The sequence below is a fragment of the Eucyclogobius newberryi genome, unplaced genomic scaffold (genome assembly GCF_026437365.1).
Source record: "Eucyclogobius newberryi isolate DKJ021-1_F unplaced genomic scaffold, fEucNew1.0.hap1 SCAF_16, whole genome shotgun sequence".
NCBI lineage: Eukaryota > Metazoa > Chordata > Actinopteri > Gobiiformes > Gobiidae > Eucyclogobius > Eucyclogobius newberryi.
The window spans coordinates 36,320,773-36,343,732 of NW_027315790.1; the positions used below are offsets into that span (position 1 = coordinate 36,320,773).

Here is a 22,960-nt window from a genome sequence, read left to right on the forward strand (position 1 = left end):
CTCGTGTGTCTGTGACTCTCGTGTGTCAGTGACTCTCGTGTGTCTGTGACTCTCGTGTGTCTGTGACTCTCGTGTGTCTGTGACTCTCGTGTGTCAGTGACTCTCGTGTGTCTGTGACTCTCGTGTGTCAGTGACTCTCGTGTGTCTGTGACTCTCGTGTGTCAGTGACTCTCGTGTGTCTGTGACTCTCGTGAGGATGGAATGAGAGAATGCTCATACTTCTGGTCCAGGAGGATGTCCAGGGTGCTCTCGGCCAGCCACAGGTTCTTACTGGAGATGTCGCCTCCTGAAACAAACACGAGAGAAGAACCATCACAGGAGGAACCAGAACCCCCCACACCAGAGAGAAGGACCATCACAGGAGGAACCAGAACCCCCCACACCAGAGAGAAGAACCATCACAGGAGGAACCAGAACCCCCCACACCAGAGAGAAGGACCATCACAGGAGGAACCAGAACCCCCCACACCAGAGAGAAGGACCATCACAGGAGGAACCAGAACCCCCCACACCAGAGAGAAGAACCATCACAGGAGGAACCAGAACCCCCCACACCAGAGAGAATGACCATCACAGGAGGAACCAGAACCCCCCACACCAGAGAGAAGGAGAACTACAGGTTCTCCCTGTGTCTGATGGGTTTTCTCTGGTTTCATCCCCCGAAACATGCACCAGGTCCAACTCACCCTCTGAGAACATTTCTGCTCATTATGGCTCGTTTGTTCAGTCCATGTTCTACAGAATGGACAGTGTCCTATAGAGTGTCCTAGAGAGTGTCCTAGAGACAGACTGCTCAGGAGAGTGCTCAGGAGAGTGCTGTGGAGTGCTGTGGAGTGCTGTGGAGTGCTGTGGAGAGTGCTCAGGAGAGTGCTCAGGAGAGTGCTCAGGAGAGTGCTCAGGAGAGTGCTCAGGAGAGTGCTCAGGAGAGTGCAGTGGAGAGTGCTCAGGAGAGTGCTCAGGAGAGTGCTCAGGAGAGTGCTGTGGAGAGTGCTCAGGAGAGTGCTCAGGAGAGTGCTCAGGAGAGTGCTGTGGAGAGTGCTCAGGAGAGTGCTCAGGAGAGTGCTCAGGAGAGTGCTCAGGAGAGTGCTCAGGAGAGTGCTCTGGAGAGTGCTGTGGAGAGTGCTCAGGAGAGTGCTCAGGAGAGTGCTCAGGAGAGTGCTGTGGAGTGCTGTGGAGTGCTGTGGAGAGTGCTCAGGAGAGTGCTCAGGAGAGTGCTCAGGAGAGTGCAGTGGAGAGTGCTCAGGAGAGTGCTCAGGAGAGTACTGTGGAGAGTGCTCAGGAGAGTGCTCAGGAGAGTGCTGTGGAGAGTGCTCAGGAGAGTGCTGTGGAGAGTGCTGTGGAGAGTGCTCAGGAGAGTGCTCTGGAGAGTGCTCAGGAGAGTGCTGTGGAGAGTGCTCAGGAGAGTGCTCAGGAGAGTGCTCAGGAGAGTGCTCAGGAGAGTGCTCAGGAGAGTGCTCAGGAGAGTGCTGTGGAGAGTGCTCAGGAGAGTGCTCAGGAGAGTGCTGTGGAGAGTGCTCAGGAGAGTGCTCAGGAGAGTGCTCAGGAGAGTGCTCAGGAGAGTGCTGTGGAGAGTGCTCAGGAGAGTGCTGTGGAGAGTGCTCAGGAGAGTGCTGTGGAGAGTGCTCAGGAGAGTGCTCAGGAGAGTGCTCAGGAGAGTGCTCAGGAGAGTGCTCAGGAGAGTGCTGTGGAGAGTGCTCAGGAGAGTGCTCAGGAGAGTGCTGTGGAGAGTGCTCAGGAGAGTGCTCAGGAGAGTGCTCAGGAGAGTGCTGTGGAGAGTGCTCAGGAGAGTGCTCAGGAGAGTGCTGTGGAGAGTGCTCAGGAGAGTGCTCAGGAGAGTGCTCAGGAGAGTGCTCAGGAGAGTGCTCAGGAGAGTGCTGTGGAGAGTGCTCAGGAGAGTGCTGTGGAGAGTGCTCAGGAGAGTGCTGTGGAGAGTGCTCAGGAGAGTGCTCAGGAGAGTGCTCAGGAGAGTGCTCAGGAGAGTGCTCAGGAGAGTGCTGAGGAGAGTGCTGTGGAGAGTGCTCAGGAGAGTGCTCAGGAGAGTGCTGTGGAGAGTGCTCAGGAGAGTGCTCAGGAGAGTGCTCAGGAGAGTGCTGTGGAGAGTGCTCAGGAGAGTGCTCTGGAGAGTGCTCTGGAGAGTGCTGTGGAGAGTGCTCAGGAGAGTGCTCAGGAGAGTGCTCAGGAGAGTGCTGTGGAGAGTGCTCAGGAGAGTGCTGTGGAGAGTGCTCAGGAGAGTGCTCAGGAGAGTGCTCAGGAGAGTGCTCAGGAGAGTGCTCAGGAGAGTGCTGTGGAGAGTGCTCAGGAGAGTGCTGTGGAGAGTGCTCAGGAGAGTGCTCAGGAGAGTGCTCAGGAGAGTGCTCAGGAGAGTGCTGTGGAGAGTGCTCAGGAGAGTGCTCAGGAGAGTGCTGTGGAGAGTGCTCAGGAGAGTGCTCAGGAGAGTGCTCAGGAGAGTGCTGTGGAGAGTGCTCAGGAGAGTGCTCAGGAGAGTGCTCAGGAGAGTGCTGTGGAGAGTGCTCAGGAGAGTGCTCAGGAGAGTGCTCAGGAGAGTGCTCTGACCTGCGATCTGCTTGAGCAGCGTCATCAGGACTCCATCTGCTCCGTTCACTCCGGTCTTCACCAGCTCTCGCACCAGCCACACCGTCTGAAAGCATCAAACACCTCATCAACACAGAGAGAAATGAGATGAAACCACGGGCACTAAACGCCCTGAACAAGCTGCAAATCTACTGTCACATATAAATCCACCTGTGACTTTAGAAAGGTTCACAGCTGTGGATCGAGCAGAGAGAACTCCACAGTGCTTCAAACATGCAGTCATTTTGAAAAAGCCTAACCGCGATCCTGACCTATTGGTAAACTACAGACCTATTTCAAATCTAGATTCTCCCGTAACTCCTGCTCACAGCAGGTCCTAAAAGATCCATAAAAAGCTCTAACTGGTTCAAAATGCAGCAGCAAGATTACAACAGGAACTAAAAGAAGAAGCACATGAGGCCGGTGCTGGAGTCTCTTCACTGGCTCCTGTCCAGTTTAGAATCACATTTAAACTCCTCCTCCTGATTTACAAAGCCATAAATGACATGGCCCCTCCCACCTCAAAGATGCTATAGAACCATCTCATCCAATCAGAGCTCTTCACTCTCAAAATGCTGGACTTCTGGTGGTGCCAAGAGTCTCTAAAAGCACAGTAGGAGGTAGAGTCCTGTCCATGTTAAAGAGGCGACACAGTCTCTTCATTTAAGTCCAGGGTTAAAACGTTCCTCTTTAAATGACTTATGGTCAGACCAGTTATAACAGAAATATAAAGCTACAGTTTCAGCTCCGCTGCCCTAGCAGCAACTCTGGGGGAAGTATGAGCTCTGTCCTCCGATTAACACTTATTCTATCAAACAATATTTCAGATTTAATTTCACTTGTGTCTGTTCATTGTCTTTTCTTCTTCTTCTCTCACTTCCTGTCGGGAGTGGAACAGACACATGACCTGTGGATCCAGATGATCCTCTCCAGATGAACGGTTCTCCATCTGCCTGGAAGAACCGGTTCTCCATCTGCCTGGAAGAACCGGTTCTCCATCTGCCTGGAAGAACCGGTTCTCCATCTGCCTGGAAGAACCGGTTCTCCATCTGCCTGGAAGAACCGGTTCTCCATCTGCCTGGAAGAACCGGTTCTCCATCTGCCTGGAAGAACCGGTTCTCCATCTGCCTGGAAGAACTGGTTCTCCTCCTGTGTGGCTCCAGCTCCACTGTCTCTCCTTCATGTGGAACTCCTCCAGGTTTATACTTTTTCACAAAGAAGTTTTATAGTTTTTCCTGCAGAAGGAGGAGCTAAGGACAGAGGTCTCTGGGACATCGTCCCTCGTCCCTATGGACATTATTTAATCTGTTTTTCACTATCGACCTCAGAGGAAACTGTTGTTTTGATTTTGGGCGTTACAAAAATAAATGGAACTGAATTGAATCTGAAACAGAACTATGACTGACCTGTGTTCGAGGCTGGTCCTGGTCTGAAGTTCTAGAGATGTGACTGACCTGTGTTCGAGGCTGGTCCTGGTCTGAAGTTCTAGAGATGTGACTGACCTGTGTTCGAGGCTGGTCCTGGTCTGAAGTTCTAGAGATGTGACTGACCTGTGTTCGAGGCTGGTCCTGGTCTGAAGTTCTAGAGATGTGACTGACCTGTGTTCGAGGCTGGTCCTGGTCTGAAGTTCTAGAGATGTGACTGACCTGTGTTCGAGGCTGGTCCTGGTCTGAAGTTCTAGAGATGTGACTGACCTGTGTTCGAGGTTGGTCCTGGTCTGAAGTTCTAGAGATGTGACTGACCTGTGTTCGAGGTTGGTCCTGGTCTGAAGTTCTAGAAATGTGACTGACCTGTGTTCGAGGCTGGTCCTGGTCTGAAGTTCTAGAGATGTGACTGACCTGTGTTCGAGGCTGGTCCTGGTCTGAAGTTCTAGAGATGTGACTGACCTGTGTTCGAGGCTGGTCCTGGTCTGAAGTTCTAGAGATGTGACTGACCTGTGTTCGAGGCTGGTCCTGGTCTGAAGTTCTAGAGATGTGACTGACCTGTGTTCGAGGCTGGTCCTGGTCTGAAGTTCTAGAGATGTGACTGACCTGTGTTCGAGGCTGGTCCTGGTCTGAAGTTCTAGAGATGTGACTGACCTGTGTTCGAGGCTGGTCCTGGTCTGAAGTTCTAGAGATGTGACTGACCTGTGTTCGAGGCTGGTCCTGGTCTGAAGTTCTAGAGATGTGACTGACCTGTGTTCGAGGTTGGTCCTGGTCTGAAGTTCTAGAGATGTGACTGACCTGTGTTCGAGGTTGGTCCTGGTCTGAAGTTCTAGAAATGTGACTGACCTGTGTTCGAGGCTGGTCCTGGTCTGAAGTTCTAGAGATGTGACTGACCTGTGTTCGAGGCTGGTCCTGGTCTGAAGTTCTAGAGATGTGACTGACCTGTGTTCGAGGCTGGTCCTGGTCTGAAGTTCTAGAGATGTGACTGACCTGTGTTCGAGGCTGGTCCTGGTCTAAAGTTCTAGAGATGTGACTGACCTGTGTTCGAGGCTGGTCCTGGTCTGAAGTTCTAGAGATGTGACTGACCTGTGTTCGAGGTTGGTCCTGGTCTGAAGTTCTAGAGATGTGACTGACCTGTGTTCGAGGCTGGTCCTGGTCTGAAGTTCCAGAGATGTGACTGACCTGTGTTCGAGGTTGGTCCTGGTCTGAAGTTCTAGAGATGTGACTGACCTGTGTTCGAGGTTGGTCCTGGTCTAAAGTTCTAGAGATGTGACTGACCTGTGTTCGAGGCTGGTCCTGGTCTGAAGTTCTAGAGATGTGACTGACCTGTGTTCGAGGCTGGTCCTGGTCTAAAGTTCTAGAGATGTGACTGACCTGTGTTCGAGGCTGGTCCTGGTCTGAAGTTCTAGAGATGTGACTGACCTGTGTTCGAGGTTGGTCCTGGTCTGAAGTTCTAGAGATGTGACTGACCTGTGTTCGAGGTTGGTCCTGGTCTGAAGTTCTAGAAATGTGACTGACCTGTGTTCGAGGCTGGTCCTGGTCTGAAGTTCTAGAGATGTGACTGACCTGTGTTCGAGGCTGGTCCTGGTCTGAAGTTCTAGAGATGTGACTGACCTGTGTTCGAGGCTGGTCCTGGTCTGAAGTTCTAGAGATGTGACTGACCTGTGTTCGAGGCTGGTCCTGGTCTGAAGTTCTAGAAATGTGACTGACCTGTGTTCGAGGCTGGTCCTGGTCTGAAGTTCTAGAGATGTGACTGACCTGTGTTCGAGGCTGGTCCTGGTCTAAAGTTCTAGAGATGTGACTGACCTGTGTTCGAGGCTGGTCCTGGTCTGAAGTTCTAGAGATGTGACTGACCTGTGTTCGAGGCTGGTCCTGGTCTAAAGTTCTAGAGATGTGACTGACCTGTGTTCGAGGCTGGTCCTGGTCTGAAGTTCTAGAGATGTGACTGACCTGTGTTCGAGGTTGGTCCTGGTCTGAAGTTCTAGAGATGTGACTGACCTGTGTTCGAGGTTGGTCCTGGTCTGAAGTTCTAGAGATGTGACTGACCTGTGTTCGAGGCTGGTCCTGGTCTAAAGTTCTAGAGATGTGACTGACCTGTGTTCGAGGCTGGTCCTGGTCTGAAGTTCTAGAGATGTGACTGACCTGTGTTCGAGGCTGGTCCTGGTCTGAAGTTCTAGAAATGTGACTGACCTGTGTTCGAGGCTGGTCCTGGTCTGAAGTTCTAGAGATGTGACTGACCTGTGTTCGAGGCTGGTCCTGGTCTAAAGTTCTAGAGATGTGACTGACCTGTGTTCGAGGCTGGTCCTGGTCTGAAGTTCTAGAGATGTGACTGACCTGTGTTCGAGGCTGGTCCTGGTCTGAAGTTCTAGAGATGTGACTGACCTGTGTTCGAGGCTGGTCCTGGTCTGAAGTTCTAGAGATGTGACTGACCTGTGTTCGAGGCTGGTCCTGGTCTAAAGTTCTAGAGATGTGACTGACCTGTGTTCGAGGCTGGTCCTGGTCTGAAGTTCTAGAGATGTGACTGACCTGTGTTCGAGGCTGGTCCTGGTCTGAAGTTCTAGAGATGTGACTGACCTGTGTTCGAGGCTGGTCCTCGTCTAAAGTTCTAGAGATGTGACTGACCTGTGTTCGAGGCTGGTCCTGGTCTGAAGTTCTAGAGATGTGACTGACCTGTGTTCGAGGCTGGTCCTGGTCTAAAGTTCTAGAGATGTGACTGACCTGTGTTCGAGGTTGGTCCTGGTCTGAAGTTCTAGAGATGTGACTGACCTGTGTTCGAGGTTGGTCCTGGTCTGAAGTTCTAGAGATGTGACTGACCTGTGTTCGAGGCTGGTCCTGGTCTAAAGTTCTAGAGATGTGACTGACCTGTGTTCGAGGCTGGTCCTGGTCTGAAGTTCTAGAGATGTGACTGACCTGTGTTCGAGGCTGGTCCTGGTCTGAAGTTCTAGAAATGTGACTGACCTGTGTTCGAGGCTGGTCCTGGTCTAAAGTTCTAGAGATGTGACTGACCTGTGTTCGAGGCTGGTCCTGGTCTGAAGTTCTAGAGATGTGACTGACCTGTGTTCGAGGCTGGTCCTGGTCTAAAGTTCTAGAGATGTGACTGACCTGTGTTCGAGGTTGGTCCTGGTCTGAAGTTCTAGAGATGTGACTGACCTGTGTTCGAGGTTGGTCCTGGTCTGAAGTTCTAGAGATGTGACTGACCTGTGTTCGAGGTTGGTCCTGGTCTGAAGTTCTAGAGATGTGACTGACCTGTGTTCGAGGCTGGTCCTGGTCTGAAGTTCTAGAGATGTGACTGACCTGTGTTCGAGGCTGGTCCTGGTCTGAAGTTCTAGAGATGTGACTGACCTGTGTTCGAGGCTGGTCCTGGTCTGAAGTTCTAGAAATGTGACTGACCTGTGTTCGAGGCTGGTCCTGGTCTGAAGTTCTAGAGATGTGACTGACCTGTGTTCGAGGCTGGTCCTGGTCTAAAGTTCTAGAGATGTGACTGACCTGTGTTCGAGGCTGGTCCTGGTCTGAAGTTCTAGAGATGTGACTGACCTGTGTTCGAGGCTGGTCCTGGTCTGAAGTTCTAGAGATGTGACTGACCTGTGTTCGAGGCTGGTCCTGGTCTGAAGTTCTAGAGATGTGACTGACCTGTGTTCGAGGCTGGTCCTGGTCTAAAGTTCTAGAGATGTGACTGACCTGTGTTCGAGGCTGGTCCTGGTCTGAAGTTCTAGAGATGTGACTGACCTGTGTTCGAGGCTGGTCCTGGTCTGAAGTTCTAGAGATGTGACTGACCCGTGTTCGAGGCTGGTCCTGGTCTAAAGTTCTAGAGATGTGACTGACCTGTGTTCGAGGCTGGTCCTGCAGTTTGAGGAACTTCTCCATCAGAATGTGGTTTATTTTGACTAAAACGATGTTCATGCCATCTCTGTTCACCAGCGTCAGGTCTCTGTAGCTCTGAGAAGACACAACAGCAGTGAGTGTGAGTATCAGTAGTATCGGTATCGGTATCGGTATCAGTATCAGTAGGACTCACCCTTTGGGCCTGAGCAGGTTCTATGAGGATCAGAGTGAACAAACCCAGACACACCTCCTCGTGCTGCTGCTGCCCCTTACACACCTGCACAGGTAAACAACAACAGCACGTAAACAACAACAACAACAGGTAAAACACGTAAACAAACACAGATCATCAACAACAATGGGTAAACAAGAAGTAAACATTTCTAGACAAAATAGTTTTTTTTTTTTACCTTGACACGTAAAAATGAAAATAAGCATTAAAATGACAGGTGAAAGAAGGCGTGTCATTAAAATGACAGGTGAAAGTGAAAGAAGGAGTGTCATTAAAATGACAGGTGAAAGAGGGCGTGTCTTACGTTGGCGGTGAGAGCGTCGTTGGCTTCTCGTTCTGAAAGTCCGTTGATCAGAGACTGAACGATGCTCACACAGCGCTCCAACCTCTGACAAACAGAAAACAATGAAGAAGTCAAAAGGAGAAACAATTTCAATCTGCTATGGCATAAAAATAAGAATAAGATAAAAAAAAATAAGAATAAAATAAAAATAGAAAATAGGCTTAAAGGTGGAATGGACAATTTTTTTCAGCAAATTTTTGATCATATTTCCTCGTGTCGTGGATAAATCATTTGTCCTGCCACGTGTCAATCATAAAACGCACCTATCGCTCACCTGCAGCTGCGTGCGGGTCGTGCCCACGTTTCCACGTGTCTAAGCGCATGGATCTATCATAATATAGTTCCCGAGTGCGCATCTTCCGCCTGCGTTCCCAAATCGCCGAAAAATCGTCCATACCGCCTTTAATATGTACACAAATTTACAGTTGAGTTTACATATGTAGAGCAGAAAGGACCATAGCCTCCTGCCTGAGGGGAGTGGCCTCCTGCCTGAGGGGAGTGGCCTCCTGCCTGAGGGGAGCGGCCTCCTGCCTGAGGGGAGCGGCCTCCTGCCCAAGGGGAGTGGCCTCCTGTCCGAGGGGAGTGGCCTCCTGTCCGAGGGGAGTGGCCTCCTGCAGAGGTTAAAGTCTGCAGCTGATCACCTTCTCAGCAGAGGGCACTGTAGTCTCTGTTTGTCTCTGGCTGTGGCTCCAGCGTATCACACAGTGATGGAGGAGGTGACGGAGGAGGTGACGGAGGAGGTGGGTCCATCTCAAAGGGGGAGCGATGGGTTCACCTCAAAGTGGTGTAAAGCTCTAAAAGACACTTTGCTTTCGACCTTTAATTGAGCCCTTAACATTTATGCCGTGACTGATTTTGTATTTGTTTATTTGAGTTTTGCTTGAGTTTCATTTTTGATTCACTCTAGTGGTTGTTTTGTTCAATTTAATTTTCCCATTAAATTTCAAAAAACTGTTTAAATCTATATTAGTTTGTCAATTCTTTTGTTTAAAATGTGAACTTGAACACACTCTGATTAATAAAACTTAAATTGCAATTCTTAGTGCAGATATTACATATTCACATTTATTACAAGTACAGGCTTAAAAGTTCTAAAAAAAGGAAAATTACAACAAAATGTACTCAACAACTTGAGTATAACAAGGACTTGAGTATTTTTGACACATTATATTGTGATGAAATGTATGAATGAGCCGGTGGATCTTGCTATAGTAAAGCAAATATATATATATATATATATATATATATATATATATATATATATATATATATATATATATATATATATATATATATATATATATATATATATATATATATATATATATATATATATATATATATATATATATATATATATATATATATATATATATATATATATATATATATATATATATATATATATATATATATATATATATATATATATATATATATATATATATATATATATATATATATATATATATATATATATATATATATATATATATATATATATATATATATATATATATAGCCGAACCGGGCCTGTTCTGAACCGAACCATAGTCCAAGATCAGCCTGGACCGGTTCCACCTCCAACCCGGACCCGGGTTGGAGGTGGAACCGGGACATTTGCCCGGGCAGAGCCTCTAAACGCGGGTCACAGGGAGCTAACGTTAGCGGTTAGCCACTAGCTCATTTCTACAGTTTTGTGACTTTTAAAGGCGTAAAGTTTGCTAAAGTTGGACCGGACACTTTCCCGATAGTGTCCGCCTCAGAGCAGCTCCGGGCCGGGTCCAGAGCCGCGGCAAACACAGCTTTACCTCCTCCAGCTCGTCCTTGGAGTCCAGCGGAGTGGACACCAGCAGCCGGCCCTGGGGCTTGGCTTTAGCCGGGGAAGGCTCCATGTGCGCGGCTGGGCTCGGGCGCTGCTCCCGGGGCTCTGCTCCAGGGCCGCGGGTTCTCTCCGGTTTGGTCCCGGCTCTGGCCCAGTTTACCCGCTTCTGGAGCTCGTTCTCGGGGGTTTGTTTATGCCTCGGCGCTGTCGGAGCTCCGCACACTCCGCTATTATTATTCTGCGGGAAATGGAGAACCGGCCCCGGGAAGCACCGCCACCGTCCGGCCGGGACACGCACAGCTCCGGGGCCAGAAAAGAGAGTCCAGCTCCAAGTTCAAACACATTGTTAGAATTAAATGTGGCGGGATAAAGTTCATCTAACATCTGAAACAGGAGAGTCCAGGAGAGTCCAGGAGAGTCCAGGAGGGTCCAGGAGAGTCCAGGAGGGTCCAGGAGAGTCCAGGAGGGTCCAGGAGGGTTCAGGAGAGTCCAGGAGGGTCCAGGAGAGTCCAGGAGAGTCCAGGAGGGTCCAGGAGGGTCCAGGAGAGTCCAGGAGGGTTCAGGAGAGTCCAGGAGGGTTCAGGAGAGTCCAGGAGGGTCCAGGAGGGTTCAGGAGGGTCCAGGAGAGTCCAGGAGAGTCCAGGAGGGTCCAGGAGAGTCCAGGAGAGTCCAGGAGGGTCCAGGAGGGTCCAGGAGAGTCCAGGAGGGTCCAGGAGAGTCCAGGAGAGTCCAGGAGAGTCCAGGAGGGTCCAGGAGGGTCCAGGAGAGTCCAGGAGGGTCCAGGAGGGTTCAGGAGGGTCCAGGAGAGTCCACGAGGGTTCAGGAGAGTCCAGGAGAGTCCAGGAGAGTCCAGGAGGGTCCAGGAGGGTCCAGGAGGGTCCAGGAGAGTCCAGGAGGGTCCAGGAGAGTCCAGGAGGGTCCAGGAGAGTCCAGGAGAGTCCAGGAGGGTTCAGGAGGGTCCAGGAGAGTCCAGGAGAGTCCAGGAGAGTCCAGGAGGGTCCAGGAGAGTCCAGGAGGGTCCAGGAGGGTTCAGGAGAGTCCAGGAGGGTTCAGGAGAGACCAGGAGGGTCCAGGAGGGTCCAGGAGGGTTCAGGAGAGTCCAGGAGGGTCCAGGAGAGTCCAGGAGGGTTCAGGAGAGTCCAGGAGAGTCCAGGAGGGTTCAGGAGAGTCCAGGAGGGTCCAGGAGAGTCCAGGAGGGTTCAGGAGAGTCCAGGAGAGTCCAGGAGGGTTCAGGAGAGTCCAGGAGGGTCCAGGAGAGTCCAGGAGGGTTCAGGAGGGTCCAGGAGGGTTCAGGAGAGTCCAGGAGGGTTCAGGAGAGTCCAGGAGAGTCCAGGAGGGTCCAGGAGAGTCCAGGAGGGTCCAGGAGGGGAGTCCAGAAGGGTCCAGGAGAGTCCTGGAGAGTCCAGGAGGGTTCAGGAGAGTCCAGGAGGGTTCAGGAGAGTCCAGGAGGGTCCAGGAGAGTCCAGGAGAGTCCATGAGAGTCCAGGAGGGTTCAGGAGAGTCCAGGAGGGTCCAGGAGAGTCCAGGAGAGTCCAGGAGGGTCCAGGAGAGTCCAGGAGGGTCCAGGAGGGTCCAGGAGAGTCCAGGAGAGTCCAGGAGGGTCCAGGAGAGTCCAGGAGGGTCCAGGAGAGTCCAGGAGAGTCCAGGAGAGTCCAGGAGGGGAGTCCAGGAGGGTCCAGGAGAGTCCAGGAGAGTCCAGGAGGGTCCAGGAGGGTCCAGGAGGGTCCAGGAGAGTCCAGAAGGGTCCAGGAGAGCGTGAACACGTCATTATTCACTGTCCTACATTTCAACAACAAAGAAGAATTCTGGAACAGAAAGTGGGAGAAAATATGATTAGATTTTATATTAAGGGTTTACTGCACCTCACAGGAAGTTAAATGTAACCAGTTCATGTATTATTGTATAATCACTCAAAATCTTTATTATTTTTGTTTAATATTGTGTGCAACATACCTGGTATTTGTTTTATTGTCCTCCAGCCCCTGCTTCGTCTTCATGTGTTCCCCTTGACGCACTAGTATAAATTTGAGGGTTGTGACTTCCTCTTCCCTTTTAATATCTCAGTGCGGGAAGAGGTCAGTCATCCCTCGGGTCGTCCCTCATGTTTTATGTGTTGTATATTGATTGAATAAAACTTTATTCTTACTGGGAAAACAGGACAATGAGTGTGGAGCAGAGCCAGCGAAGATGTTCTTTTGCACTCGGAGATACAATGTGAAGAGGGAGAATTTAAGCGGGAGTTTGTAAGGAGCAGAGAGGACATATTTAGTTTAAATAATATGTTGAAAATTAGAGAAGGGGAGTTTAAGATGCTATTAACATTTTTGAGTGAGACAGAACCGTTAAAGCAGATTTACTCCAGGACAGCAGGTGGCGCTAAGCGCGCCTAAACACACCTGAAAACCACAAGAAGAAGAAGAAGGCGGCGGGGGAGCGGGACTCTGAGCTGCGGGTCTGAGTTCAGCCGTCCCGGGACACACCGGAGGACACGGGACACACCGGAGGACGCGGGACACGGCCCGGCTCTGCGCTCTGTCTGCGGGGCGACTTTCATTCAGTACGGCGGTTAGAAGCGGTTAGCCATTAGCCGCGAAGGAGCTAACGAGGCTAATGCTAATGAATGTAAACACTGGAGCAGAAAAGCACACGCGCTAGAAACTTTAAAGCCTCAGTGTGTAATATTCCTGTGGATAAAAGTCCAAACATTAGCGTGAGTGTTTGTCCAGTAACAAACTAGATAATCGTATAATGAGTTACTGTTGACTGTCCTGTAAATGTTGTGATAGTGTGTGTGTTCTAGTGTCCGATGTTGTGTGACGTTGTGTGTCTGTTCTTTCAGGGATGAGACTTTGCAGTGATGTTTTTATTCAAAGGTTTCATCTGGACCTTCAGAGAAGAACCTGAGATCTGTGAGTTCAATCTGTCTAACTCAGTTTAAAGGGTCCTGAGCCCGGGAGAGGGTCCTGAGCCCGGGAGTGGGTCCTGAGCCCGGGAGTGGGTCCTGAGCCCGGGAGTGGGTCCTGAGCCCGGGAGAGGGTCCTGAGCCCGGGAGTGGGTCCTGAGCCCGGGAGAGGGTCCTGAGCCCGGGAGAGGGTCCTGAGCCCGGGAGTGGGTCCTGAGCCCGGGAGAGGGTCCTGAGCCCGGGAGAGGGTCCTGAGCCCGGGAGTGGGTCCTGAGCCCGGGAGAGGGTCCTGAGCCCGGGAGAGGGTCCTGAGCCCGGGAGTGGGTCCTGAGCCCGGGAGAGGGTCCTGAGCCCGGGAGAGGGTCCTGAGCCCGGGAGAGGGTCCTGAGCCCGGGGCCCGGGAGTGGGTCCTGAGCCCGGGAGTGGGTCCTGAACCCCGGGAGAGGGTCCTGAGCCCGGGAGAGGGTCCTGAGCCCGGGAGAGGGTCCTGAGCCCGGGGCCCGGGAGTGGGTCCTGAGCCCGGGAGTGGCTCCTGAACCCCGGGAGAGGGTCCTGAGCCCGGGAGAGGGTCCTGAGCCCGGGGAGAGGGTCCTGAGCCCGGGAGAGGGTCCTGAGCCCGGGAGAGGGTCCTGAGCCCGGGGAGAGGGTCCTGGGCCCGGGGAAAGGGTCCTGAGAAGGTCCTGAGCCCGGGGAGAGGGTCCTGAGCCCGGGAGTGGGTCCTGAGCCCGGGGAGAGGGTCCTGGGCCCGGGGAAAGGGTCCTGAGAAGGTCCTGAGCCCGGGGAGAGGGTCCTGAGCCCGGGGAGGGTCCTGAGCCCGGGAGAGGGTCCTGAGCCCGGGGAGGGTCCTGAGCCCGGGGAGGATCCTGAGCCCGGGAGAAGGTCCTGAGCCCGGGAGAAGGTCCTGAGCCCGGGAGAAGGTCCTGAGCCCGGGAGAGGGTCCTGAGCCCGGGGAGGGTCCTGAGCCCGGGAGAGGGTCCTGAGCCCGGGAGTGGGTCCTGAGCCCGGGAGAGGGTCCTGAGCCCGGGAGAGGGTCCTGAGCCCGGGAGTGGGTCCTGAGCCCGGGAGAGGGTCCTGAGCCCGGGAGAGGGTCCTGAGCCCGGGAGTGGGTCCTGAGCCCGGGAGAGGGTCCTGAGCCCGGGGCCCGGGAGTGGGTCCTGAGCCCGGGAGTGGGTCCTGAACCCCGGGAGAGGGTCCTGAGCCCGGGAGAGGGTCCTGAGCCCGGGAGAGGGTCCTGAGCCCGGGGCCCGGGAGTGGGTCCTGAGCCCGGGAGTGGCTCCTGAACCCCGGGAGAGGGTCCTGAGCCCGGGAGAGGGTCCTGAGCCCGGGGAGAGGGTCCTGAGCCCGGGAGAGGGTCCTGAGCCCGGGGAGAGGGTCCTGGGCCCGGGGAAAGGGTCCTGAGAAGGTCCTGAGCCCGGGGAGAGGGTCCTGAGCCCGGGAGTGGGTCCTGAGCCCGGGGAGAGGGTCCTGGGCCCGGGGAAAGGGTCCTGAGAAGGTCCTGAGCCCGGGGAGAGGGTCCTGAGCCCGGGGAGGGTCCTGAGCCCGGGAGAGGGTCCTGAGCCCGGGGAGGGTCCTGAGCCCGGGGAGGATCCTGAGCCCGGGAGAAGGTCCTGAGCCCGGGAGAAGGTCCTGAGCCCGGGAGAAGGTCCTGAGCCCGGGAGAGGGTCCTGAGCCCGGGGAGGGTCCTGAGCCCGGGGAGGATCCTGAGCCCGGGGAGGGTCCTGAGCACTAGCCCTTCCTCCTTTTCTCTGCAGAGGTCAGAGGTCATGAACGCCCCACGAAAACGCCTAAAACTTTCCCACAATGCTCCCCCGTCAGGGGACAGGACTACGGATGATGAGGATGAGTTTCTATTGGTCGAAGAGGACGCCACTGACTCCAGTCTCGTAATCACCATGGGTCAGTCCAAACAGCGGTTACGATCCTCCTGAACCCAGTTTGACCCAGTCTGTCCTTTTCAGACGGGACGCGGGTGAAGACGAGGAGGAAGAGGAGGAAACCCACTGAAGAGGAAGGAGGCGGGGCTTCAGAGAGCGAGCCTGAAATTGACAGGCAGCTCAACCAATCACTGGAGACCAAATCCAAACAACACAACCTGACGACGGCCAACGTCAAAACCATCCTGCACGTAAGACCTGGACAAGACCTGGACAAGACCTGGACAAGACCTGGACAAGACCTGGACAAGACCTGGACAAGACCTGGACAAGACTAAAGCGGGACTCAAGCAGGTCTAAAGCAGGACTAAAGCAGGACTAAAGCAGGACTAAAGCGGGTCTAAAGCGGGGCTAAAGCGGGACTAAAGCGGGTCTAAAGCGGGTCTAAAGCGGGACTAAAGCGGGACTAAAGCGGGACTAAAGCGGGTCTAAAGCGGGGCTAAAGCAGGACTAAAGCGGGACTAAAGCGGGACTAAAGCGGGTCTAAAGCGGGTCTAAAGCGGGACTAAAGCGGGACTAAAGCGGGACTAAAGCGGGACTAAAGCGGGTCTAAAGCGGGTCTAAAGCGGGACTAAAGCGGGACTAAAGCGGGACTAAAGCGGGACTAAAGCGGGTCTAAAGCGGGACTAAAGCGGGACTAAAGCGGGTCTAATGCGGGTCTAATGCGGGACTAAAGCGGGTCTAATGCGGGTCTAATGCGGGGCTAAAGCAGGACTAAAGCGGGACTAAAAAGGTCTAAAGCAGGACTAATCCTGGACTAATCCTGGACTAAAGCGGGACTAAAGCGGGACTAAAGCGGGTCTAAAGCGGGACTAAAGCGGGTCTAAAGCGGGGCTAAAGCAGGACTAAAGCGGGACTAAAAAGGTCTAAAGCAGGACTAATCCTGGACTAATCCTGGACTAAAGCGGGACTAAAGCGGGACTAAAGCGGGACTAAAGCGGGTCTAAAGCGGGACTAAAGCGGGTCTAAAGCGGGTCTAAAGCAGGACTAAAGCAGGACTAAACCTGGACTAATCCTGGACTAAAGCGGGACTAAAGCGGGACTAAAGCGGGTCTAAAGCGGGGCTAAAGCAGGACTAAAGCGGGACTAAAAAGGTCTAAAGCAGGACTAATCCTGGACTAATCCTGGACTAAAGCGGGACTAAAGCGGGACTAAAGCGGGTCTAAAGCGGGACTAAAGCGGGTCTAAAGCGGGACTAAAGCGGGACTAAAGCAGGACTAAAGCGGGACTAAAGCGGGACTAAAGCGGGACTAAAGCGGGTCTAAAGCAGGACTAAAGCGGGTCTAATGCGGGTCTAATGCGGGTCTAATGCGGGGCTAAAGCAGGACTAAAGCGGGACTAAAGCGGGACTAAAGCGGGACTAAAGCGGGTCTAATGCGGGGCTAAAGCAGGACTAAAGCGGGACTAAAAAGGTCTAAAGCAGGACTAATCCTGGACTAATCCTGGACTAAAGCTGGACTAATCCTGGACTAAAGCTGGACTAAAGCTGGACTAATCCTGGACTAAAGCTGGACTAAAGCTGGACTAATCCTGGACTAATCCTGGACTAAAGCTGGACTAAAGCTGGACTAAAGCTGGACTAATCCTGGACTAATCCTGGACTAAAGCGGGTCTTTTTCTGCAGGAGGTGATCACAAATGAACACGTTGTGGCGATGATGAAGGCGGCCATAAATGACACTGAAGCCCCGCCTCCCTTTGTGAGTGATGTCATCATTAGGTGAGGTCCAATCAGGTTGCGGCGCTGATCATGTGACTGTGTTTCAGGAAGTGAAGATGACGCGGTCGAAGCTGAAGGAAGTGGTTGAGCGCGGCGTGGTGAGAACATCCTCTAGAATCCTCTCCAAGCCTCAGAAACATCTCCATGACTATAACACGTGTCATTCTCTTAGTCGCCACTAGATGGTGCCAATAAGCCTGTTAGTGCTGTGGGAAACAGCTGAGAAAGAGAAAAGGTTCCAAACTAAAGGAGCTCTAGTTTAAAGGCTGATACTGCACAAATACTGCAGCATATTTAAATCTCCAGTAGAGGTGGATGTTGAGTTTGCAGTGACGCACTGCTGAGCGCCCGTTCAGAGCTTTAGTTGATCACTTTAGAATGACTCCGCTGCTCCCCCTAAAGGTCAGTAGTGAAACAGGAACGTGGACGTCCAAAGGTCATTTATCCTTATTAAAATTTTGATGTAGTAACTTCAACTCGTATATTTTGCGGTAAAATAATCAAACCGGGTCTGAGCCGGGTCCAGGTCCGGGTCTGAGCCGGGTCCAGGTCCGGGTCTGAGCCGGGTCCAGGTCCGGGTCTGAGCCGGGTCCAGGTCCTGAGCCGGGTCCAGGTCCGGGTCTGAGCCGGGTCCAGGTCCGGGTCTGAGCCGGGTCCAGGTCCGGGTCTGAGCCGGGTCCAGGTCCTGAGCCGGGTCCAGGTCCGGGTCTGAGCCGGGTCCAGGTCCGGGTCTGAGCCGGGTCCAGGTCCTGAGCCGGGTCCAGGTCCGGGTCTGAGCCGGGTCCAGGTCCGGGTCTGAGCCGGGTCCAGGTCCGGGTCTGAGCCGGGTCCAGGTCCTGAGCCGGGTCCAGGTCCGGGTCTGAGCCGGGTCCAGGTCCGGGTCTGAGCCGGGTCCAGGTCCGGGTCTGAGCCGGGTCCAGGTCCTGAGCCGGGTCCAGGTCCGGGTCTGAGCCGGGTCCAGGTCCGGGTCTGAGCCGGGTCCAGGTCCTGAGCCGGGTCCAGGTCCGGGTCTGAGCCGGGTCCAGGTCCGGGTCTGAGCCGGGTCCAGGTCCGGGTCTGAGCCGGGTCCAGGTCCTGAGCCGGGTCCAGGTCCGGGTCTGAGCCGGGTCCAGGTCCGGGTCTGAGCCGGGTCCAGGTCCTGAGCCGGGTCCAGGTCCAGGTCCTGAGCCGGGTCCGGGTCCGGGTCTGAGCCGGGTCCGGGTCCGGGTCTGAGCCGGGTCCAGGTCCTGAGCCGGGTCCAGGTCCAGGTCCTGAGCCGGGTCCAGGTCCAGGTCCTGAGCCGGGTCCAGGTCCAGGTCCTGAGCCGGGTCCAGGTCCTAAGCCGGGTCCAGGTCCTGAGCCGGGTCCAGGTCCAGGTCCTGAGCCGGGTCCGGGTCTGAGCCGGGTCCAGGTCCTGAGCCGGGTCCAGGTCCAGGTCCTGAGCCGGGTCCAGGTCCAGGTCCTGAGCCGGGTCCAGGTCCAGGTCCTGAGCCGGGTCCAGGTCCAGGTCCTGAGCCGGGTCCAGGTCCTGAGCCGGGTCCAGGTCCAGGTCCTGAGCCGGGTCCAGGTCCAGGTCCTGAGCCGGGTCCAGGTCCTGAGCCGGGTCCAGGTCCTGAGCCGGGTCCAGGTCCAGGTCCTGAGCCGGGTCCGGGTCTGAGCCGGGTCCAGGTCCTGAGCCGGGTCCAGGTCCAGGTCCTGAGCCGGGTCCAGGTCCAGGTCCTGAGCCGGGTCCAGGTCCAGGTCCTGAGCCGGGTCCAGGTCCAGGTCCTGAGCCGGGTCCAGGTCCAGGTCCTGAGCCGGGTCCAGGTCCAGGTCCTGAGCCGGGTCCAGGTCCAGGTCCTGAGCCGGGTCCAGGTCCAGGTCCTGAGCCGGGTCCAGGTCCTGAGCCGGGTCCAGGTCCAGGTCCTGAGCCGGGTCCGGGTCCGGGTCTGAGCCGGGTCCGGGTCCGGGTCTGAGCCGGGTCCAGGTCCTGAGCCGGGTCCAGGTCCAGGTCCTGAGCCGGGTCCAGGTCCAGGTCCTGAGCCGGGTCCAGGTCCTGAGCCGGGTCCAGGTCCTGAGCCGGGTCCAGGTCCAGGTCCTGAGCCGGGTCCGGGTCTGAGCCGGGTCCAGGTCCTGAGCCGGGTCCAGGTCCAGGTCCTGAGCCGGGTCCAGGTCCTGAGCCGGGTCCAGGTCCAGGTCCTGAGCCGGGTCCAGGTCCAGGTCCTGAGCCGGGTCCAGGTCCAGGTCCTGAGCCGGGTCCAGGTCCAGGTCCTGAGCCGGGTCCAGGTCCGGGTCTGAGCCGGGTCCAGGTCCGGGTCTGAGCCGGGTCCAGGTCCAGGTCCTGAGCCGGGTCCAGGTCCTGAGCCGGGTCCAGGTCCGGGTCTGAGCCGGGTCCAGGTCCGGGTCTGAGCCGGGTCCGGGTCCTGAGCCGGGTCCAGGTCCAGGTCCTGAGCCGGGTCCAGGTCCAGGTCCTGAGCCGGGTCCAGGTCCAGGTCCTGAGCCGGGTCCAGGTCCTGAGCCGGGTCCAGGTCCTGAGCCGGGTCCAGGTCCGGGTCTGAGCCGGGTCCGGGTCCGGGTCTGAGCCGGGTCCAGGTCCTGAGCCGGGTCCAGGTCCAGGTCCTGAGCCGGGTCCAGGTCCAGGTCCTGAGCCGGGTCCAGGTCCTGAGCCAGGTCCAGGTCCTGAGCCGGGTCCGGGTCTGAGCCGGGTCCAGGTCCTGAGCCGGGTCCAGGTCCAGGTCCTGAGCCGGGTCCAGGTCCAGGTCCTGAGCCGGGTCCAGGTCCAGGTCCTGAGCCGGGTCCAGGTCCGGGTCTGAGCCGGGTCCAGGTCCAGGTCCTGAGCCGGGTCCAGGTCCTGAGCCGGGTCCAGGTCCGGGTCTGAGCCGGGTCCAGGTCCGGGTCTGAGCCGGGTCCAGGTCCGGGTCTGAGCCGGGTCCAGGTCCAGGTCCTGAGCCGGGTCCAGGTCCTGAGCCGGGTCCAGGTCCGGGTCTGAGCCGGGTCCAGGTCCGGGTCTGAGCCGGGTCCAGGTCCGGGTCTGAGCCGGGAGAGGAGAACATGGAGAACATCTCATTCTCTCTGGGCCACAAACCGACCAATCAGGTTGTTTGTAATCTGTTCACAATAGCGCTCCGCGGCCGAGCTAAAAATAGCCACGTGACGTCACCGCGGCAACAGCGCGTCCCCTAAAGTCAGACAATGAAAACTGCAAGGCTCAATTCCCATTGAAAACACTTAAAGCGACGGTCAAAACTGATTATTACGACCCAGAATCACAAAGACGTTCAACACAAACTCTGCAGCTGTAGAACGTGTTCAACACAAACTCTGCAGCTGTAGAACGAGTTCAACACAAACTCTGCAGCTGTAGAACGTGTTCAACACAAACTCTGCAGCTGTAGAACGAGTTCAACACAAACTCTGCAGCTGTAGAACGTGTTCAACACAAACTCTGCAGCTGTAGAACGAGTTCAACACAAACTCTGCAGCTGTAGAACGAGTTCAACACAAACTCTGCAGCTGTAGAACGTGTTCAACACAAACTCTGCAGCTGTAGAACGTGTTCAACACAAACTCTGCAGCTGTAGAACGTGTTCAACACAAACTCTGCAGCTGTAGAACGAGTTCAACACAAACTCTGCAGCTGTAGAACGAGTTCAACACAAACTCTGCAGCTGTAGAACGAGTTCAACACAAACTCTGCAGCTGTAGAACGTGTTCAACACAAACTGTAGAACGAGTCACAGTCATTCTCACTGATGAACATGAAATGACAGGCGTTTAGCAGCGGTGAGCGACAACCTGCCTCCCCGGGTTTGTCACCTTCACGGGCAGAACGTCGCCTCCACCGCGCTCTCCGGAGATTACGGGGTCACGTTCCAAAACGAACCCGCGATAGGCGAAATCCGCGAAGTAGAAACCTTTATTTTTTTACAGTTATTATACAATGAAATACTCCATCAAACATTGAAGCTCTCGCGCGCAGCTCTCGCGCGCAGCTCTCACCGGCCTCTCAAACTTCAAGTGGTTTTACGTCCGTGTTCATATGAATCCATAACGTTATTGACACAGGTGGAGAAGACGCGGAGAGACTGTTTAGCCAATCAGAATGCAGAACACGATGCATGATGCAAATCTGTGAAGCAGTGAGTGAAAAGTGAAGCGCGGGTTAGCTAGCGAGGATCACTGAACCATGTTCTAGAATTAACCTCAGTTTGATTCAGTAAAACTCACAAATGCCATGTCCTTATGCTCGAAAATCAGACTTGAACCGAGGAGAGAAGAGTCTAGATGAAGACGCTGAAAGCCGGACGTACTTTTTTACAAGTTCATTCTTCTTTCCGCTAAGACGACGCCCTCTGCACCGTAAACATCGCTCACACTCGTTCAGAACGTTCTACTTTATGTGTTTCAGCTTAGCTCTTGTGGTCGCTGCCATTTTCACATGTTATTTCCCTGAGCGGCCTGAGCGCGGCCTGAGCGCGGCCTGAGCGCGGCCTGAGCGCGGCCTGAGAGCGGCCTCAGAGCGGCCTGAGCGCGGCCTCAGAGCGGCCTCAGAGCGGCCTGAGCGCGGCCTGAGCGCGGCCTGAGCGCGGCCTCAGAGCGGCCTGAGCGCGGCCTGAGCGCGGCCTCAGAGCGGCCTCAGAGCGGCCTGAGCGCGGCCTCAGAGCGGCCTCAGCGCGGCCTGAGCGCGGCCTCAGAGCGGCCTGAGCGCGGCCTGAGCGCGGCCTGAGAGCGGCCTCAGAGCGGCCTGAGCGCGGCCTCAGAGCGGCCTGAGCGCGGCCTGAGCGCGGCCTGAGCGCGGCCTGAGCGCGCTTGAATGTTCTTCCAGGACTTTTGTAGCACATTAATATTCTGAGGTCACGCCCACGTTGATCTATTGGCTGTTCTGTGTCAGGTGATCCCAGCCTGGAATCTCTCTCCAATAAAGAAATCCAACGACGTCAACAAGGTACGACCTCGCTGTCTCCTTGTGTCCTAGCCTCCTCAGTTTGTGTTCTTGGCTAACTCCTTCTCTCCTTGTGTCCTAGCCTCCTCAGTTTGTGTTCTTGACTAACTCCTTCTCTCCTTGTGTCCTAGCCTCCTCAGTTTGTGTTCTTGGCTCTAACTCCTTCTCTCCTTGTGTCCTAGCCTCCTCAGTTTGTGTTCTTGGCTCTAACTCCTTCTCTCCTTGTGTCCTAGCCTCCTCAGTTTGTGTTCTTGGCTCTAACTCCTTCTCTCCTTGTGTCCTAGCCTCCTCAGTTTGTGTTCTTGGCTAACTCCTTCTCTCCTTGTGTCCTAGCCTCCTCAGTTTGTGTTCTTGACTAACTCCTTCTCTCCTTGTGTCCTAGCCTCCTCAGTTTGTGTTCTTGGCTAACTCCTTCTCTCCTTGTGTCCTAGCCTCCTCAGTTTGTGTTCTTGACTAACTCCTTCTCTCCTTGTGTCCTAGCCTCCTCAGTTTGTGTTCTTGGCTCTAACTCCTTCTCTCCTTGTGTCCTAGCCTCCTCAGTTTGTGTTCTTGACTAACTCCTTCTCTCCTTGTGTCCTAGCCTCCTCAGTTTGTGTTCTTGGCTCTAACTCCTTCTCTCCTTGTGTCCTAGCCTCCTCAGTTTGTGTTCTTGGCTAACTCCTTCTCTCCTTGTGTCCTAGCCTCCTCAGTTTGTGTTCTTGACTAACTCCTTCTCTCCTTGTGTCCTAGCCTCCTCAGTTTGTGTTCTTGGCTCTAACTCCTTCTCTCCTTGTGTCCTAGCCTCCTCAGTTTGTGTTCTTGGCTCTAACTCCTTCTCTCCTTGTGTCCTAGCCTCCTCAGTTTGTGTTCTTGACTAACTCCTTCTCTCCTTGTGTCCTAGCCTCCTCAGTTTGTGTTCTTGACTAACTCCTTCTCTCCTTGTGTCCTAGCCTCCTCAGTTTGTGTTCTTGGCTCTAACTCCTTCTCTCCTTGTGTCCTAGCCTCCTCAGTTTGTGTTCTTGGCTAACTCCTTCTCTCCTTGTGTCCTAGCCTCCTCAGTTTGTGTTCTTGACTAACTCGTTCTCTCCTTGTGTCCTAGCCTCCTCAGTTTGTGTTCTTGGCTAACTCCTTGTCTCCTTGTGTCCTAGCCTCTTCAGTTTATGTTCTTGACTAACTCCTTGTCTCCTTGTGTCCTAGCCTCCTCAGTTTGTGTTCTTGACTAACTCCTTCTCTCCTTGTGTCCTAGCCTCCTCAGTGTGTGTTCTTGGCTAACTCCTTCTCTCCTTGTGTCCTAGCCTCCTCAGTTTGT

The 22,960-nt window shown here is 54.5% G+C and overlaps 2 protein-coding genes across 2 annotated transcripts in view; one reads left to right on the top strand and one right to left on the bottom strand.

Moving 5' to 3' along the window:
* Positions 1-10,506, bottom strand: part of ints3 (integrator complex subunit 3) — a 39,357-nt gene extending 28,851 nt beyond the window's left edge. The window contains exons 1-6 of the mRNA XM_072448390.1: positions 10,204-10,506; positions 8,354-8,437; positions 8,011-8,094; positions 7,818-7,931; positions 2,554-2,638; positions 220-286 (exon numbers count right to left, since the gene is read on the bottom strand). Of these exons, the coding sequence (XP_072304491.1) occupies positions 220-286; positions 2,554-2,638; positions 7,818-7,931; positions 8,011-8,094; positions 8,354-8,437; positions 10,204-10,287 (518 nt within the window). The 5' untranslated portion in view covers positions 10,288-10,506. The remainder of the gene's footprint in view (positions 1-219; positions 287-2,553; positions 2,639-7,817; positions 7,932-8,010; positions 8,095-8,353; positions 8,438-10,203) is intronic.
* Positions 10,507-12,674: 2,168 nt separating this feature from the next.
* gon4la (gon-4 like a) overlaps positions 12,675-22,960 on the top strand; it is a 36,808-nt gene continuing 26,522 nt past the window's right edge. Inside the window, exons 1-7 of the mRNA XM_072448373.1 lie at positions 12,675-12,927; positions 13,057-13,126; positions 14,871-15,015; positions 15,078-15,244; positions 16,678-16,752; positions 16,820-16,870; positions 21,622-21,675. Coding sequence (XP_072304474.1) covers positions 14,883-15,015; positions 15,078-15,244; positions 16,678-16,752; positions 16,820-16,870; positions 21,622-21,675 — 480 coding nt within the window. The 5' untranslated portion in view covers positions 12,675-12,927; positions 13,057-13,126; positions 14,871-14,882. The remainder of the gene's footprint in view (positions 12,928-13,056; positions 13,127-14,870; positions 15,016-15,077; positions 15,245-16,677; positions 16,753-16,819; positions 16,871-21,621; positions 21,676-22,960) is intronic.